This window comes from Diabrotica undecimpunctata, chromosome 10 (genome assembly GCF_040954645.1).
Source record: "Diabrotica undecimpunctata isolate CICGRU chromosome 10, icDiaUnde3, whole genome shotgun sequence".
Classification (NCBI taxonomy): Eukaryota; Metazoa; Arthropoda; class Insecta; order Coleoptera; family Chrysomelidae; genus Diabrotica; species Diabrotica undecimpunctata.
In genome coordinates this window covers 55,625,831-55,643,234 of record NC_092812.1, presented here as the reverse complement: position 1 = coordinate 55,643,234, position 17,404 = coordinate 55,625,831, and the positions used below count along the sequence as shown (strand labels likewise).

Below are 17,404 nucleotides of genomic sequence, written 5' to 3'. Positions count from 1 at the left end.
CCATTACGACACGAAACGAAACGACACCAAATAAAATTCATTCTTTACAAAAATCGTTAGAAGCACAACAAAACGTTTTTAAAAAATGCAAGGAAAAAAGTTCAGCATTAGTCAAAATGTCCTTACATATTTCGAAATTAACTGCTGAGTATAACAAACCATTTACGGATGGAGAGGTCATTAAAAAATGTATTTTGACCAGAAAAAATTAAAAAATTATTTTCCTTAATATTTTATATATTTTATTATTAACATATTTATTCATAATTATATTCCATTTAATTGGAATTGTATTTTCTTTTGTAACGATAAGACTACCAAAGAGAATTGAAATACTATTATAAGAATTACCTCAATCAACCATGGAAGCTTATCGTCTATGCTTCGTCTAGCTCAGTATCCCAAGTGTGAATTCGTCTTGTCTTAAACTATGAATTAAACCATGAACCCTTAGCTGATAGCAAAAAAAACAGTTACTTAACTAATCATATTTATTAAAAATAAAAAATAATATTTTTAAGTAGGCAAAAATAACCCTGCCACTGGTTTACATTAAATAAATTCGAACGATACTTATGGTATCGTGGCATCGATACTAAATATATGTGTTTTTTCTTTTAAGAATTGTAAAATTTTTATTTTTTGACATTATTGTTATTATTACATGTCAATCAAAAATAAATTTTTTCCATATTTATTTTTACTAATATGTATTTATACTCTTATATGATATAAGAGCACTGTTTAAGTTTCATTTGAATGTGCAACCCGCATAAAACAAATTATTTTGAAGTAACCCTCAGTCCAAAAAGGGTTGCCGACCCCTGTGTTAAATGAAACATAAATTTAAATGCTACTGACTATTATAATATTTATAATTATAATTTATAATATTTTAGATGGACCACGATATTTCTGCCTACACTTATGAACGAACCCTAATGATGGAGCAACGCAACCAGATGCTCCGTGAACTTCGCTTAAATAAAAAAGAAAGCCTCGGTGTTGTAAGTATTTCACAATTACCAAATATTTTAATTTTTTTGAAATATTTTTTGTGATTAATAAATACTTGTATCTCGCACACGCAAGGTGGATCTGGCGGATTTTAATCACTTATCAACGGAGGAGAAATTGCCTTTGGTAAAGCAAAATATTCATTTGCTAGATTCATGGTATTTTCTTTTATGCACGCTTATTCGCTCTCGTTTCATCCATTCTGTGTTACCTATCACTTCGATACATACTTTTATTTTAATTACCATGTTCATTCACTGTTTAGATTATTGCACAAAGTGTCTAACTCTCACTACCTAAAATATTTCATACAAATATATTGATGATTATTAGAATTCTCAAATATTATTACTGTTATTATTATGCAAGAATAAAAAAATTCATACTTGATTTAAACTATGCATGTGTGTACAGTTGAGTTTAAGATAATTGTCCAAGTTACGGCGATTTCAAAGAGTTCACGGTTCATATGAGAAAAAAATCAGATCAGAATTTCACATTTGATCAGTTATATATAAAAACAATTAAATTTTAAACGCTTTTGCTTGTAATTTATATTTAATATTTCTGTTAACGATAGATTATAAAAAACACAATTATTATAAATCATTTGTAAAAATCCACGGAAAATAAAAATGGAAATGAAACTTAATTATTTTAGATTTTCTCTAAAATGTAATAAATACATTCTAGTATGCCAATAAATAAACCTGGGGGCCGTAATCATAGCTGACAACGATGTTACTGAAGAAATAAAAGACAGAATCGAATCTGCAAACCTCATAAAATCAAAAAATCTTACAAGAAGTTCAAAGATCAAAATCTATAAATCCATCGTCAGACCTGTAAGAACATACGGATGCGAAACATGGACCATGACCAAAGCAAACGAAGAAAAGCTCAGACGCTTTGAACGAAAAATACTTCCTCACCATGACATCACCACAAACCAGTATAAGATCAGAACCAATATCGAATTAAAAGCACTCTACAATGACGCCGATATTGTCCAAGAAATTAAATCACAGACTAAGATGGGCAGGCCACGTGCACAGACTGCATAACGAGAGACTTGTAAAACTGGTATGGGAGGAGATTCCCACAGGCAAAAGACCACTCGGACGTCCCAAAATGCGATGGAGAGATAACATCCAAGCAGATCTCCGGAAAATGAACATTCCATTTGACCCTAGGTTGCTGGAAGACCGAACAAATTGAAAAAAAGTACAGCCAGCCAAGACCCACCCAGGGTTGTAGCGCTACGTGATGATGATGATGAATAAATAAACCTTGGTAAACTTTAAAATATTCAATACTCAAACTTAAACAAAAATGAACCCTACGTACCCTACATAAGTATATGAAATGAACGACTACGGACTCGAAGAGTTCTTCCAACAATTTTTTCAGTTCATTTCAAACGATTTTGAGCAATTAAATCTCTGTACTTGAAACTTGATTTTAGTAGGTTTGTATATTAATCATAATCATAGAATAATAATAAACATTTGAATTGTGATTTGCGTTAAAATAGCATTAATTCTAGGAATGCGTGATGGGAAATAATCTCTATTTATTTGTTTCGACCTTTAACAAATCTCAAAACATAATTTTCTGTAGTCTTTTAGTGTCTATACAACACTTTTCAAATTTTTCCAATGTTCTTCATTGTAATTATTTTGAAATTGACTGAAATATGACACGCAAAACTTTAAATCTGGCCTAGAGCATAATATCACATACATAAAACAACCGATCAATTCCCTATAAGATAACAGACCTCTACTGACAAAACAACTAATCTCCACTTTTTGGACAATGTGACCTGAATACGTCACTGGATTTCTTGTAAAAGATGTGTTATATACTTGGCAACACAGGTAGGCAACACCGCTCACGGACACAAGGGAATGAAGTTAGTCAGTTATTGGGCAATAAAGGTTAATGATATAAAACCACGTTGTATTATTAATTATTACCTTATTTAAGTAAGAAATACCAAATACACAACAATTGGCGACGAGGATGGGATACATATGATGGTAATAACAACTACTACAGAGATTATTACGACTACTACCATTGCTACTTCAACTTCAAGTACAGTTATTTACATTATTATTATACTACATCCCCAAAAATGATGCTACTTTACAAAAGTTACTATTAGGTTTACAAACTGGTGAGGTTGTTGAAAAACAATTCAGATTTAACGTAGATCAATCAGAGTTTTCACTACAGTCTGGAGTCATAATGAGAGGACAACGAGTTTTAATACCTATGAAATTAAGAAATAAAATTCTGCAGGAATTACACACTGCGCATTTTGGTATGGTGAGAATGAAGTCTTTAGCCCGGAGTTACTGCTGGTGGCCTTTCATAGACAAGGATATTGAATCTTTATGTAAAAATTGTTTTCATTGCAACAAGCACAAAAACAATCCTGTTAAGGACAATTCCCACATCTGGGAAACACCTAAATTTTGCTTTGAAAGAGTACATGCTGACTATGCTGGACCTTTTAACGGAGGCTATTACTTCATTTTAGTCGATTCTTTTAGTAAGTGGCCTGAAATACATTTCACGAAAGACACTACTACAAAAACTACAATCGAAATTTGTAGAAAAATCTTCACTACTTTCGGAATACCCACAGTATTTGTTACTGATAATGGTAGACAATTTGATTCTCATGAATTTAGAGAATTTATGAAGAATAATGGTATCACACATAAATTTACTGCACTCTATCACCCAGCCACGAATGGCCAGGGGAAGAGATATGTCCAAACACTAAAAAATTGTCTGCGAGCCATGCACAGTGAAGAGAAAGACAGAGAACTTGAATTGTGCAAGTTACTAATGCAGTATCGTAGAACACCTCACACAGTAACTGGCAAAAGCCCGTCTGAACGTATGCTAGGAAGGCAGATTAGAAATAGATTAGATTTACTTAAACCTTTTACTCATGACAAAAATGCTTACACAGACCAGAGTCTTAGAAATGTTGCTATAGATACCAGAGTCTCAGTGCGAGATTACTTTAATGCCAAATGGCAATTTGGCAAGGTTATACTAAGGTTAGGATTATTACATTATTTAGTTGAGTTAGATGATGGTAGGACGTGGAGACGTCATATTGACCAAATGAGAGTAATTGGGCAGGATACACCTATAGAATATAACCCAACTTGTTTCATTCCTGATACAGTTACACATAGTATAGTTCCAAGGGAGGTATCTGTCCCTGAAACCAATTCCGTTTCACCACCTACAAATGTACAAGAACTTCTAAATGATACAATAGAGCCAACAGTACCTGAGGCTCACACTGAAGCTGAACCAGTGTTAAGACGTTCAAGTAGAGTATGTAAACCTGTTCAGAGGATGAATTTGTAAGTACATCTTTATTTCAATCTGTATTTATGAATTTTGGTCAAGAGAGGAGGTGTTATATACTTGGCAACACAGGTAGGCAACACCGCTCACGGACACATGGGAATGAAGTTAGTCAGTTATTGGGCAATAAAGGTTAATGATATAAAACCACGTTGTATTATTAATTATTACCTTATTTAAGTAAGAAATACCAAATACACAACAGATGCATTCAGCTATGTACAAATTTCGTAACATAACTACCAAACTACTATTGAAATTAAATGTAGAAAATTGGTTGTTGTTTCAAAACGACCATTCTCCAAGTTCGTGTAGGTTTCAAAATAACCAATATCCCTCTGCATTCTTCGTAACTAAAAGATTCGTAGCACCACTATCCATTATGAAATTTATATCACTAGCTTCTGAGTTAGTAACTAAAGTTGTTCGTCAAGAATGTTACCTTGTCATTATTTTCTACTGGGAATGCTCTATTTACATTTTTATTTTTCCATTAATCTTGTTACCCATTTTTTTTACAGTTATGAAATTCTCTTCTTTTGGTATTTATTTTGAAATGTACCTATAACCTCTTTTGCTGAGGTATTTGATTTAACCAATTCCAGTACACTATCATGCAAACATTTTACAATTAGATTCTGGGCTTTCACATCGTCTTTCTTATAAATTACTCGGTCAGCATTATCTGCAGGTTCATCTTGGGATAGGACAAATGGTCATTCACAGATAATTCCAACCCTTTATACTAAAAAGATCTAATATTGAATTGCAATACCAACATTATTTAGATTATAACTGATACTTAAAAGCAATCAATTTATTTATTTTCAGTCACTATCAACTATTTTTACATCAATTCATATATCTCCTTAATAAGTAGACTAATCCTAAGTACTTCCCTTGATACCCCTATGGTAGTCGGTCTACTTTATTTTAATATGATTAAATATAGTTAATTATGGATATGAAGTGTAAAATTATTTTAATCAAATATATATTATATGTCTACAATGGGGTCGGAATCTCAACATAATTGAACGTCCTGTACCTTGAATACTAAATTATAATTTATTTTTCTACACTGGTGTGAAAATGGCTTTAGTTGACTTCACTTTGATAGGACGGGTTTTGATTTCCACTACAAGGTTAAGCTAAGACTAGGACAATTATGTTTAACTTAAGTTATAAACAATTGATTTCATCTTACTAAATTAATTTAAAATGTTCATCAAATGCGCCATACTAACTTAAGTTAACAATGGTACAAAATAATAACAGATACTTTGGACACTTTGTAGTTTTTTATAACTTACGATCATTGTAAATACTAATCGCATTTTTTAGGTCCAATCTATAGTAGATCAACATCATCAAAATGTAGATACTAAAATAGCAACTAAGGTTCGATTCCAGGAACCTGGTTCTGAAAAAGATAACAAAAATGATCTTGAGCCTACCAATGAGGTACATTATATTGTTATGAAGAAATCACGTTTACTTATGTGCTCTAGTGACTTTGTTAGATACAACAATATTTATTTTACATTACAACTATTGCATTGCATTAAATTAAAATATATCCAATAATAAATACAAATTTCTTTTTAATTTTAGATTTTGAAATATTAACTCTCAAACTTTTTCATTACAAAAAATTTCATAAAGTTTCTTTAAAGTTTCATAAAAGAGCATTGCAAACTAAAATCATTATATAGTTATAATATTGTGTATTTTTTTAATAAGTTTATTATTGCAGCCTAAAACTGAAACGAAAGAAGATTGTGATAATTCCAAAGAAAAGGATGATTCTTCTGAGAAAGAAAAAGAATGCTCTAATGAACATAATCATACAAATTCAATAGAGGAAAATAAAACCCCTAAAACACCGTAAGTATCTTTCATTCTATGTCTTATGAATCTTAGATATTTCTAAAATATAATGTCGTCTCTGACAAGACTTACTCTATTTCCGCCATTCAACAGTATATGTTAGATAATAATAATCACAATAAATATAAATAATCACGGCTAAAAAGGGGAGACTAACAGACAGAGGTGATAAAGCTAACACATATCTAAAGTCAATGTCTCTTATTAATATTAAAATTTTAGGGCACACATTTGGGACCAATTTTTTTTGTTCTTTAGTACTTAAAACTGAAGAAAAAAATAGTGCCGCCACCCGGAATGAGGGTAATCATGTGTATTTTGCGAAATTTCAAAAATTGAATGAGCGAATTTATGGTGTAGGATCTGATAAAAAAACACCTACAAACCTTTTTAAAAAAAACCAACGCCTTTTTTGTACTTTTAAAATAATGCTTTTGTTTTTCTCTTCATTCTTAATCTACAGGGTGAGTTTTAGTATGGAACGCCTCAATTATCTCGGAAACGGCTTACATGATGTTTATAAATTTTGGTGTGTAAGAGTGTTGTGATTAACACTGTAGGAAAAAATAGTGCCACTACACAGAACGACAATAATCATGTCTTTTCTGCGAAATTTCAAAAATTTAATTAGCGAAATAATAGTGATTTTGGAGTGTAAGAATGTCGCGAGTTAAAATCGCTGTAGAATGTATTCAAAAGCACATACAAATTTAAAAAAAAAAAAGTTAACATTTAAACAAAAATAAAGATCTTTTTTATATTTTTAAAATAATGCTTGTAAGTCTAAAATATTCATGTCGGGTGATCGCGGGGTCCATTCGATAATACCATGCCTTCTCCAGGTGAGTCTAAAATATAGTCCAGCTCAGAAACCACATTCTAGGTGAACATATTCGAATGGAGAAAAGTGTACCATTGACAAGTTTTCGTACAAATCTGTTTCAGAAAGCTTTCAATTTTATTTTGAGTTTTACCTACACTGTGATACATCGATAGTGATTCCTGTACTCCAAAATTTACGCTTTTTTTTCAGTTATTCCTTTAACTCCAGATCCTCTTTTCGTTGATGACTACTTAAGATCCGTTTGGAAAAATTTATTTGTTATATGCACATGGTGGTACTTTGTTTCTTTTATTAGGTTGTCCCTTATATTTCATTATTGTGAACCGCATCAAGAGCGAAGAGCCCAAATCTTATTTCCTCTTTTCTGGTTGCTCTATGTTATGCAGCATGTAAGCGTTCATGCCGGTTGTTGAACGTACATAGATCCTTATTCCGCTATTCTTATTATCGTACTGACAGGTAAGCCGCACCAGTTTCTTATGTCTCTGAATTATGAATATTGCTTTGGCCCAGATCCTCTTCTTCAACTTTACTCATCAAGATATCATTTAGGAGATTATATTTGCTATTTCGTAGAATATAGCTCAATTATGAAACCTTTTGCTGCTTAACAAGATCTAACATTTTTCTTTGGACATTAGCCCTTCTTATGACCTCATCATTTTTTACATGGCCCATCCACGGAATTTTAAGCAGCTTTCTGAGGCACCACATGTCGAAAACTTCCACACGATTCAGAGATGTCGATGCGTACATCAGGATGGACCATATGTAGCATTTCAAGACCCGGATTCTAAGGATTAAATGGTTCTAGGTTCACAATGCCACTTACTGTTTAATGTAGCCGTTCATTAGCTCTATTAGTCATATTCAACTGAGCTATGATATGGGGTTGTCTGCTGATTACCATATATTTTTGCTATGTTGATGTTAAGGCCGTTCTCCTTCACCACTCCATTTATGATATTTACTAAATCTTGCAGCTCCTCTAATCCTCCCCAATTTCGTTTAACATCTTTATCAATATTTCATGTCTGACATTGTCAAAGACCTTTTGGTAATCAATGAAGCATATATTTCATATATAAACATATTTTTTTTGGTCGTAGCATTTTTGCACCAGCAACTTCATGCACAATGAGTGTCTCTTGTTCTGTCTTCACATTTGTTATAAATTATTTTTTTAGCGAATCTGTTGGTATTTTCCCCGTGTTTAAACAATCTACATAAGAAAATTAGCTTAAGAATTTCCTCATTTATACCGTATAGGTTTTTTAAGGAAGTTGAAGGAGTCATATTTTAAAAGTAGCAGTTCTGATTCTTCGCAGTTTTTAACTATCCATACATCTCTCTCTTTGCTCGTCTCCTTTTTTGCCCTAAAACATTTTGTGAAGCCTTATATATGTTGGTTTTGATGCCTTTCCCTTGTTCTATGTCGTCGTCCTCATATTTACTTAAATTACAGTTTTTTTTTTTTAATTCCGTTTGTAGCTTCTCTCTCGTTTCATTATTTTCTAAAGCAGTTTAGAAATCATTTTACCTCTAAACCTGAATTCACCAATAAGTGGGTTCTGGTCTGAGTTATCGACTGCTCCAGGGTAAGCTGCTACTTTTTTAAAGCTGTACTGGAAACTTTGTTTATTATAATGAAATCAATTTGATTCCTAACTATATGTTAAGAATCAAACTGATTTCATCTTAGTTAATCTCCGCAAATAGTCATTATTTTTTGTTTTCAGTGAACTAATTAATTGTAGTAATATAAGAAATTTTTTTAGCGACGAGGGTAATGTTCGTCGAATGCATACAGCTATTCGATTGAATGAAGTCATAGTGAATAGATCCCATGATGCTCAATTAGTCATTTTGAATTTGCCAGGGCCGCCCAAAGACACCAAAATGGAAAGAGAATCTAACTGTAAGTGCCATTTAACTCTTATTTTGAATTCTAAATCACTTAAATTAATTAACATTGCATTTGTTTTAATTTTCTTGGATTTTTCGGTGCTGGATATTGATAACAGGACCTGGCTTCGTCTATCATAGATGCAAATAAACAAATATAATATCAAAATTTTCGTAGACAATATTTGTCAGAATTTGTTCCCCAATTATGGTAATTAAGAGTTCTCAGTTAATTTAAATATTTTATTCTATAGTGAGAATTGAAACTAAACATGTGCTAAGTAGAGGAAAGGCGCCTAATTTCGGATAGCTTTTTGTTTTTGCTTATAGATTTTGAACAACTGTATATTTTGGCGTGTTATTACTCAAGGAGCAAGTTCATACATGGTAAATCAAAACCATAGGATGTTTGTTAGGAAGGGACAGCATAATGTAAAAATGTTAAAAAATGTACAAATTAGACATATTAAAAATTGGTTGCCTAATTTCGGATAGTAATTTAAGTAGCAATGCAAACATTAGGGCAGTCTCCGAAATTGGGCAACTGTCCGGAATTAGGTGTCTTTCCTGTACATTATTAAATAAGATTACAAGTGACAGTTGACAAACGGAATCACTATTGACATTGAACCAGTATTGTTCTAAAACTCCAAAACTCCTCAATTTGAAATGTTGCAACATGTAAATCGCAACTATTATAATTAACAAAATAATATTACAATTCACTTAATCTAAATTTTATTTTTAAGATTCATTAAAGTCTCAGTACCTAAAGATTTAGTCAAAATATCAGCCAAATTTTACTCAGTTGATATATAATCGATCATAACTTCTTTCTTTAAAATTTAAGTCCTTTAGAAATATGTGTTGATTTTTAATTTTGATTTTTTATATCTATATGTTTTGCTCTTTTAGAATTTTTATTTCTGCTAGACATTAAAATTGTACTTTTATTATTACAATATAAAATTGTCTCGGCAATTACATTAAAATTCCCCAATATACAGTTGACATTGATTAAGTATTAAGCTGTTTGTGCTACTGCAATGTACTCAGCTTCTGCTGTTGATAATGCTACACAGTTTTGCTTTTTTGAAAACCATGATATTGGGTTATTAACATATAATAATATACATCCACTCACACTTTTCTTTCTTTTCCGTTGCCCAATCGGCATTTGAATGTCCTTTGGACGTTATCTGATAATCTGTATTTTTATAATAAGTTAATCTTAGTTTCTTACTTCCTTGTAGATATCTTAAAATTCTTTTGTCGGCATTTAATGTCTCTGTAGTAGGGCAGTCTAAAAATCTGCTTAAGTATGATACTGCATAACGAACGTCTGGCCTACTCGTTGTTGATAAATACATCAATCCTCCAATTAATTGGCTGTAAGGAATATTAGTCAGAATTTCACTGTCCTCATTTTATTGATATCCATTTGCCATTGGAGTTATCTTCGATTTACATTCCTTCACATTAAAGTAATTCAAAAAATTTTCTATAAATCCTTCTTGATCAAACGTAACGTTGAAATCTAAATATTTCTGCAGATACAATTTGTATTTAAATGTATTTATTATCCATTCTTATTAATGTGTCAGATAAACTCTTAAGTTGAATATTTTGAAAATTGAACAATTTTGTGGTTACTTTTAAGAAAGGAGTTCTTGATAAATTTATTTTTACAGATATGGAGTTTTTAGAAGTGCTAACAGAAGGTTTAGAAAGAGTTTTAATGGTGCGAGGTGGAGGAAGAGAAGTTATAACAATTTATTCGTAATTGTTCTACAACAGTACGACGCGACGTCAAATGTCTACAAATACACTACCACTACTACTTCAACAACAAATCAAAGAACATTAACTACCTATTTGAAATGACGATGGCGTAATTACGTTAACAGTATTTTAGTATGTTAAACAGAATTAGTGATTACACCAATTATTTATTCTTCTTAATGTCTTAGATTACATTTAACCTAGTACGATCGTTTTACTAGGTTCCGTGATTCTTGAAACCAATGTAATATGTATCAAATCAAAATGAAATTTTAAATAAGTGCTCATTTTCCTACAACAGGAGATTTAGCAATACGGCTCCTAACCGTATTAGATAAGATTGTATTAGGATATATAGTTATTATACACGTACACTTATAGTGTAATATTGTACACTTGTTCTTTCGATCAAATATTTCTTTTTCCGAAAATTTCCTATTTCGAATACCATTGGAGCCTTGTATATGCAGATTCGAAATTATAGAGATCTCTTATTGTTAGGAACAATAGATTTAATGCAACTCCATAGATACCTTCGCAGTAGAATACCGTACAATCTGAGAATGGAAACAAAAAGGAATGTTTGATGAAATGAAACAAGTATATAACAAGTTTTAACTCGTTTCACAGCTATCTGCGGAAAGTATAGCTACATATAAAAGCGTACTCTTAGTTTTTTGTTGGTTTTAATGTATGTTAATAGGTCTTTAACGTCATGCCGAATGCGTACATTGGGTCTAAAAAACGTTTATTGCAGTGAATGAAGCAATTTGGTTTATAGACTAAACAATAAGTCATGTACATTGACCAAGAGATTTAAGCACATAACTATACTGATCTGTTTAAACATACCTAATATTTTTTTTCTAAAATTATGATGTTTCAATGTCCTCGTTCGATAAATAACTTAATTAGTTGTATGCGTAGATGTCTCTTACGATGTCGAGTGGGAAATTGATTCAATTCCATTGTGCAAACAAAAATTTGGCTTTTTGATATATACTGATATAACTGATTAAAAAAACTATTCATATTTCAAGAATATACACATTTACACAAACACTTATATATATATATATATATATATATATATATATATATATATATATATATATATATATATATATATATATATATATATATATATATATTCACAAATAAATTAATTTGCTTCAAACAGGGTTTTCACGTAACACTTAATCCTCATTATCTCATTATAAAATCTATGTTTGTTTATCACGACGACAGTGTATCTACTAGCACATCTTGGGAGGTCCTGATCCTAAAAGAAAATGTGTGGTGATATTTTTACTGCGCATAATTAGGATGTTATAATTATTTTACCATCCAAGAACGTGCTAGTACATTGTTGCTAAATTTGATTCTTAAACACGAAACAATATGCATATTAACCTATTTTCGTTAGTAAAGTTCTATTCCTAGTATTATTACATACAGTGTTGGCCATTCAAAAGAATTCATCCTGATATTTGGAAATATTCGTTGGATTTTGTGAAAAAAACAGGTGAATTTTTTTCCAAAGAGGATCTCTTTTACCGATATAAATATCTGTGTATGGCTCTACAGCCCAATTCCAGCTCTGGTCTCTCTCAGCAAACCTCTCAATTTGATACGGCCTGTAGTCATTCTCCTCTACGATCGACTGCCAAGGAAATTTCTTGCGTCCTTGTGCGTGTTTGTGCCAGCCGCCCATCCCCCTGTTTTAATTCTGTGTTATTTGAAATAGATTTGTTATCTCATGTTGTATCTGTATCTGAGCCCCTGTATCCGTGATCGTTACTCCGATATACAGCATGCACCTCGTCTACTTTCACGTCCAAAATGCTTGATGTTGATCGCTTTTCTATCAAGACATGGTCTATTTAGTTCACAACATCTCCTCCAGAGATATTCAGGTGCCTTTGTGTATGTTTTTGTGGGAAAATATGGTAGAACTGATGATCATGTTTTTGCTAGCTGCAATAAGTCAATAAGATATTGGCCGTTTTTATTCGTGTCTATATGTAGGCTATGACTCCCAGTTATTCCGATGTATTCTTTCTCAATTCCTAACTTTACGTTTGTGTCACCTATAACTATTTTGATGTAGTTTTTTGGTGTTAGGTTATATGTTTACTGTTAATTGGTAAAAATAAGATAAGTTGGAGAAGTGAGTCTTTATTCTATCCTACAAATTCACTCATTAACTGGTGGAAGATCTGTTATGAGCTGTTTTTCTGTTTATTCTTCTTCTTTATGTTCCGTCTTCTACCGAAGGTTGGCGACCATCAAACGATAGGTTTCTCTGTTTTGTGCCGCATGTATTATGTTCGCAGCTTCTGGTATTTGAAACCATTCTCTCAAGTTTCTCAGCCAGGATTTCTTCTTCCTGTCCAAACCTCTTCTACCTTCAATCTTGCCTTCCACGATAAGCTGTAGCAGACTGTACTTATCATTACGGAACACATGGCCCAGGTATGACGTTTTCCTCCTTTTAACAGTTGTTAACAATTCCACCTCTTTACCCATTCGTCTTAATACCTCTACCACATTTCTAGAGCCTTCTATCTACCTCTACCAACTTCTTAATAGTTGCTGCTGTTAACGTCCACACTTCAACTCTGTAAAGTAGCGTAGAGAGTACGTAGCATTTCGTGGCGCGCCATCGGAGGTTAACGCTTAGGTGGCGGTTGCTTAAGACTGTTTCTGTTTATTATCGACTATAAATGCCACTCCAAATTCCTTATTTCCTGTATCTAAACCACTTTACAAGACGGTATGTGTGTTTTGTATTCTGGATACCCTGGATAAGTTTGAAAGTTTTAACGTTCCAAGTCCCAAAAGAAAAATTCATGTTCCATTCCCAATATCGTTGCTTTAATATCCATCCATTCCGAGGCTTGCTTTCGGATTTTTTGTAGTAATGGTTGTTCCGAGGACATGTTAACAGCCCATCATCCAACCCTCCTCCTTTCCATTTTTAAAAAATATGAAAATAATTTCAACGATTTCTACGATAGAATAGCATTAAAAATGCTTATTTAATATTGCTGTTAAACTACCAAGAACAGTTCAAATAACTAACCTTTTGCAAATTTCTGTCAATGTAGTTTTTGACATGACGAAAAAAATTTATCATTAACACTAGCAAAACATAGGCGGCACGTTAAATTTTTAGGAGGCGTAACACTTTTAATACATTAATACTGTTTCACAAGAACAGTGTTAATATGAAAAGAAATATCATAGATGCCTGAATTCTCCAGTGCAATACTACACATGGTATATTTCCTATTTAAAATTATGTTTGTGATACTGGAAGAGGGGGGATTGGCAAATGACAGATGCATATTGGCAAATTTTAGGCTGGAATTTTGAGGGGCCAACCCTGCATATTGTTTTGTGTTTAAACAATATATGAAACGAAATATTATTTGAAAGGTAATGAGGACGGTGTCGGTTTTTTCATAAATTATATTAATTTGACCAAATAATATTGATAGATTTCGTTAGTTTTACTAACACAAGTTTTAATAATTATTGACTTTTTAAAATTGGTATCTACTTGGTTTTGACGCATTTTAAAGCTGGTAAAATGAAATGTAGTAAATCGCATAATTTTTTTAGGTGGTAATTTAAATAACGTATTCCGCGTACCTATAAATCTAAGAATTTTGAGCAATATTAACTTAATAAATAATGAATACTTACTGTATTAAATGTCAAATTATGAGTGATAGAAATATAATATTTAGTAAGTTCTTAGTAACATTTTATTCTGCGGAGATTTCTGGATATTGGCAAATTTTTTATACTCCAATCTTTCGATTTACCTCCCATTTTTGAAATATCTATAAATTCTGTAGACTAAATATGTTACATAGGTATTTATCTTATTATGTACAATCTTCTAATAATGACGGGGTGCAAATTTCTCTCCGTCCTAATGCAAGCCCCCAACTTAAAAATCAGTATATCAGAAACTTCTTAAGATCCAACATATCCATAAAATTAATAGCTTACTCAAATATTGTTATACATTTATCATCGTGAAATAAGTGCTTATGTAACAATTTATGTAATAATAAATTTTCCAGAAACAACAAAAAACAATTTTTTCTGAGGAAAGAAAACAAAGTAATGAATATATTTAAAGAATATTTTATAAAAAGTAAAGTTATAGATCGTTATACAACTTGAACGTGATCCAGATCTGCTTCGAAAATTTTGAATATAATTACCTAATTATTGAAATAAAACAGCATATCAGGTTTTGTGTAAAAAAAACAGAAATTGGTTTATTTCGTTTAAAATTAACTCTCAGATTTTTTTGTATAATATAATTGATTAATGTCAGTGGTACGTAAGTAAGTCATATAGCCTAAGTAATGAAAGTAATCAAAGTTACTTACTCTGAGTGCTATTCTTTGATCAATTTTAAACTAAATAAATATTACACCGCCAAATAGATACTCAATACAAAAACTAATTTAGACTTTTTTTACGCCAATCTTTTTTCTATATTTCAAACACATTATTAAAACTTTTCTTTCTATTAAGATCATTTTTATCCCTAATTGTGTAACATGAATTAGACAATTGAAAACAAAAAATAACGGTTTTTTGTTTACTAAATAATTAAATGTTTCATATGGACAAGGCAATAGAGAAGAATGTAATGCAAGAATAAATTGATTGCTGTCATTTATGAGATAATCTATACATCAAGGACAAACTACAAAATAAAATTAATAAAATACATGAAACCAAGCTGGACAATCCTTAGAAAGATGATAACAATCTAAATTACATGATCAATAGTATTTTAATTACTAAGTTCGGTGCGTATGGGAGACATAAATTGTATATTGGTCTACCAATCCAGTACAAAGGCATTGTGGTGAACGATGAACCCATAAACAATTATTTATGGCTACGCAAATGACACCATATTAATCTCGGACAGCCTAAAAACGACACAGGAAATCTTAGACCTGATGGAGGTTCGAGAGAAACAAAAAAAAGAAATATTAACAAATACCGCGAAATTAACAAACTCGTGAAAAGAAAAATTAAGTGAGCCAAGGAATTTTTGCTCGAGAACTCATAATAAAATAGAAGACATCCAAAAAAAAACATAGACAGTTTCAACCTCCACAAGAAACTTAAATATACCTCCGGAGTTAGAAAGCTGAAACATGCTCAAGTACTTAAAAACACAGCCACAACACCACTGAACATCAGTGAACTTTTTGACGATGCTTCTCGAGAAAATGCTACTTATGCACCCGTGACAACTAGTTAGACAGAGGTCCCAGTATATTGAAATCAGAAGTCAGAAAAGCAATACAGCAAGCCAAAAATTATAAAGCACCTGGACCAGATCAAATCCCAGCTGAGCTACTTAAACTTTTGGATGAGGAACACAATACCTACTTAACCACTTTCTCGAATAAAAATTTACAACGAACCAAAAATACCAGATGATTGATTGGAGTCACTGTTTATAACATTACCAAAGAAAAGCAGGCCCACCAAATGCAGCTACTTTAGACTAATCAGTTTGATGAGCCAAACTTAAGATACTTTTATTAATTATACAAAACTGAGTAATCATTCTGTGCAAAAGTGGAATCAGTAATAGGAAACTTGGATTTAGAAATGGTCTAGGCACTAGAGAGGTACTATTTTGTATGCGCTAAAATACTTATGTTACAATCAAGTAGCCACTATCTAAATTGGAGATTGTCTTACTGAAAAACTACCCATCAAACGTGGAGTACGACAGGGTTGTGTTTTGTCACCCAGTCTTTTTAATCTATACTTTGAAGGAATATTTAGGGAGGCTTTGGACGCCACACAAGAGGAAGGCTAGGCGGAGAAGTTATCAACAATATCGCTGATGATACATCCGTTCTTGCAGAAAATTTGCAAGATCTCCAGACATTAGTAAATCTAGTCAGTGAAGCACTTCAAAGACAAAGTGGATGGCAGTTGGAAAAATTAATATAGATCAAGGTCAGCTTTCTCTTAATGGAGAGGAGATAGAACAAGTACACCATTTTAAATACCTTGGCAGCTGGTTAAATGTAAATTGTGACTCTAATGAAGAGATAATAACAAGGATTAAAATATCACGTAACGCTTTTATGACCTAGAAACCAGTTTTATGTAACAGAAATCTGTTAATGCATATTCGCAAGAAGGGCCTGAAATGTTATATGTGGTCTATCCTATTATATGGTTGTGAGACCACAATGTTAAACAAATTAGAAGCATTCGAATTGTGGATGGATTCAGAACGTCTGCTTATAAACATCATAAAAAGGAAAAACACAGAATAATTAGAGGACATTTATACATCCCTTTATAATACAAGAAAAAATGGAGGGAAAGAGATGGATTGATCGAAAGACACTTTCATGGCTGAGTAATATTAGGCAATGGTGTCTCTGCATCGTCTGAATACGGACACGGCACCTAAAGAAGAAATCTAAAAAGACTAGAAACATTTATTAACACAAATGTTATAAACAAGTTGAACATCCAGCACACAATATTAAGGAC

At 31.9% G+C, this 17,404-nt stretch overlaps 1 protein-coding gene across 4 annotated transcripts in view; it reads left to right on the top strand.

The window, feature by feature from the left end:
* The window catches only part of kcc (solute carrier family 12 member kcc), a 334,416-nt gene extending 322,460 nt beyond the window's left edge, over positions 1-11,956 (top strand). Inside the window, exons 10-15 of one of the 4 annotated variants that reach the window (XM_072546217.1) lie at positions 900-1,007; positions 1,093-1,143; positions 5,761-5,880; positions 6,173-6,303; positions 8,929-9,068; positions 10,747-11,956. In XM_072546217.1, the coding sequence (XP_072402318.1) occupies positions 900-1,007; positions 1,093-1,143; positions 5,761-5,880; positions 6,173-6,303; positions 8,929-9,068; positions 10,747-10,838 (642 nt within the window). In that variant the 3' untranslated portion in view covers positions 10,839-11,956. The remainder of the gene's footprint in view (positions 1-899; positions 1,008-1,092; positions 1,144-5,760; positions 5,881-6,172; positions 6,304-8,928; positions 9,069-10,746) is intronic. The other 3 variants (XM_072546218.1, XM_072546219.1, XM_072546220.1) reach the window with 3 other exon arrangements.
* The last annotated feature ends 5,448 nt before the right edge of the window (positions 11,957-17,404 follow it).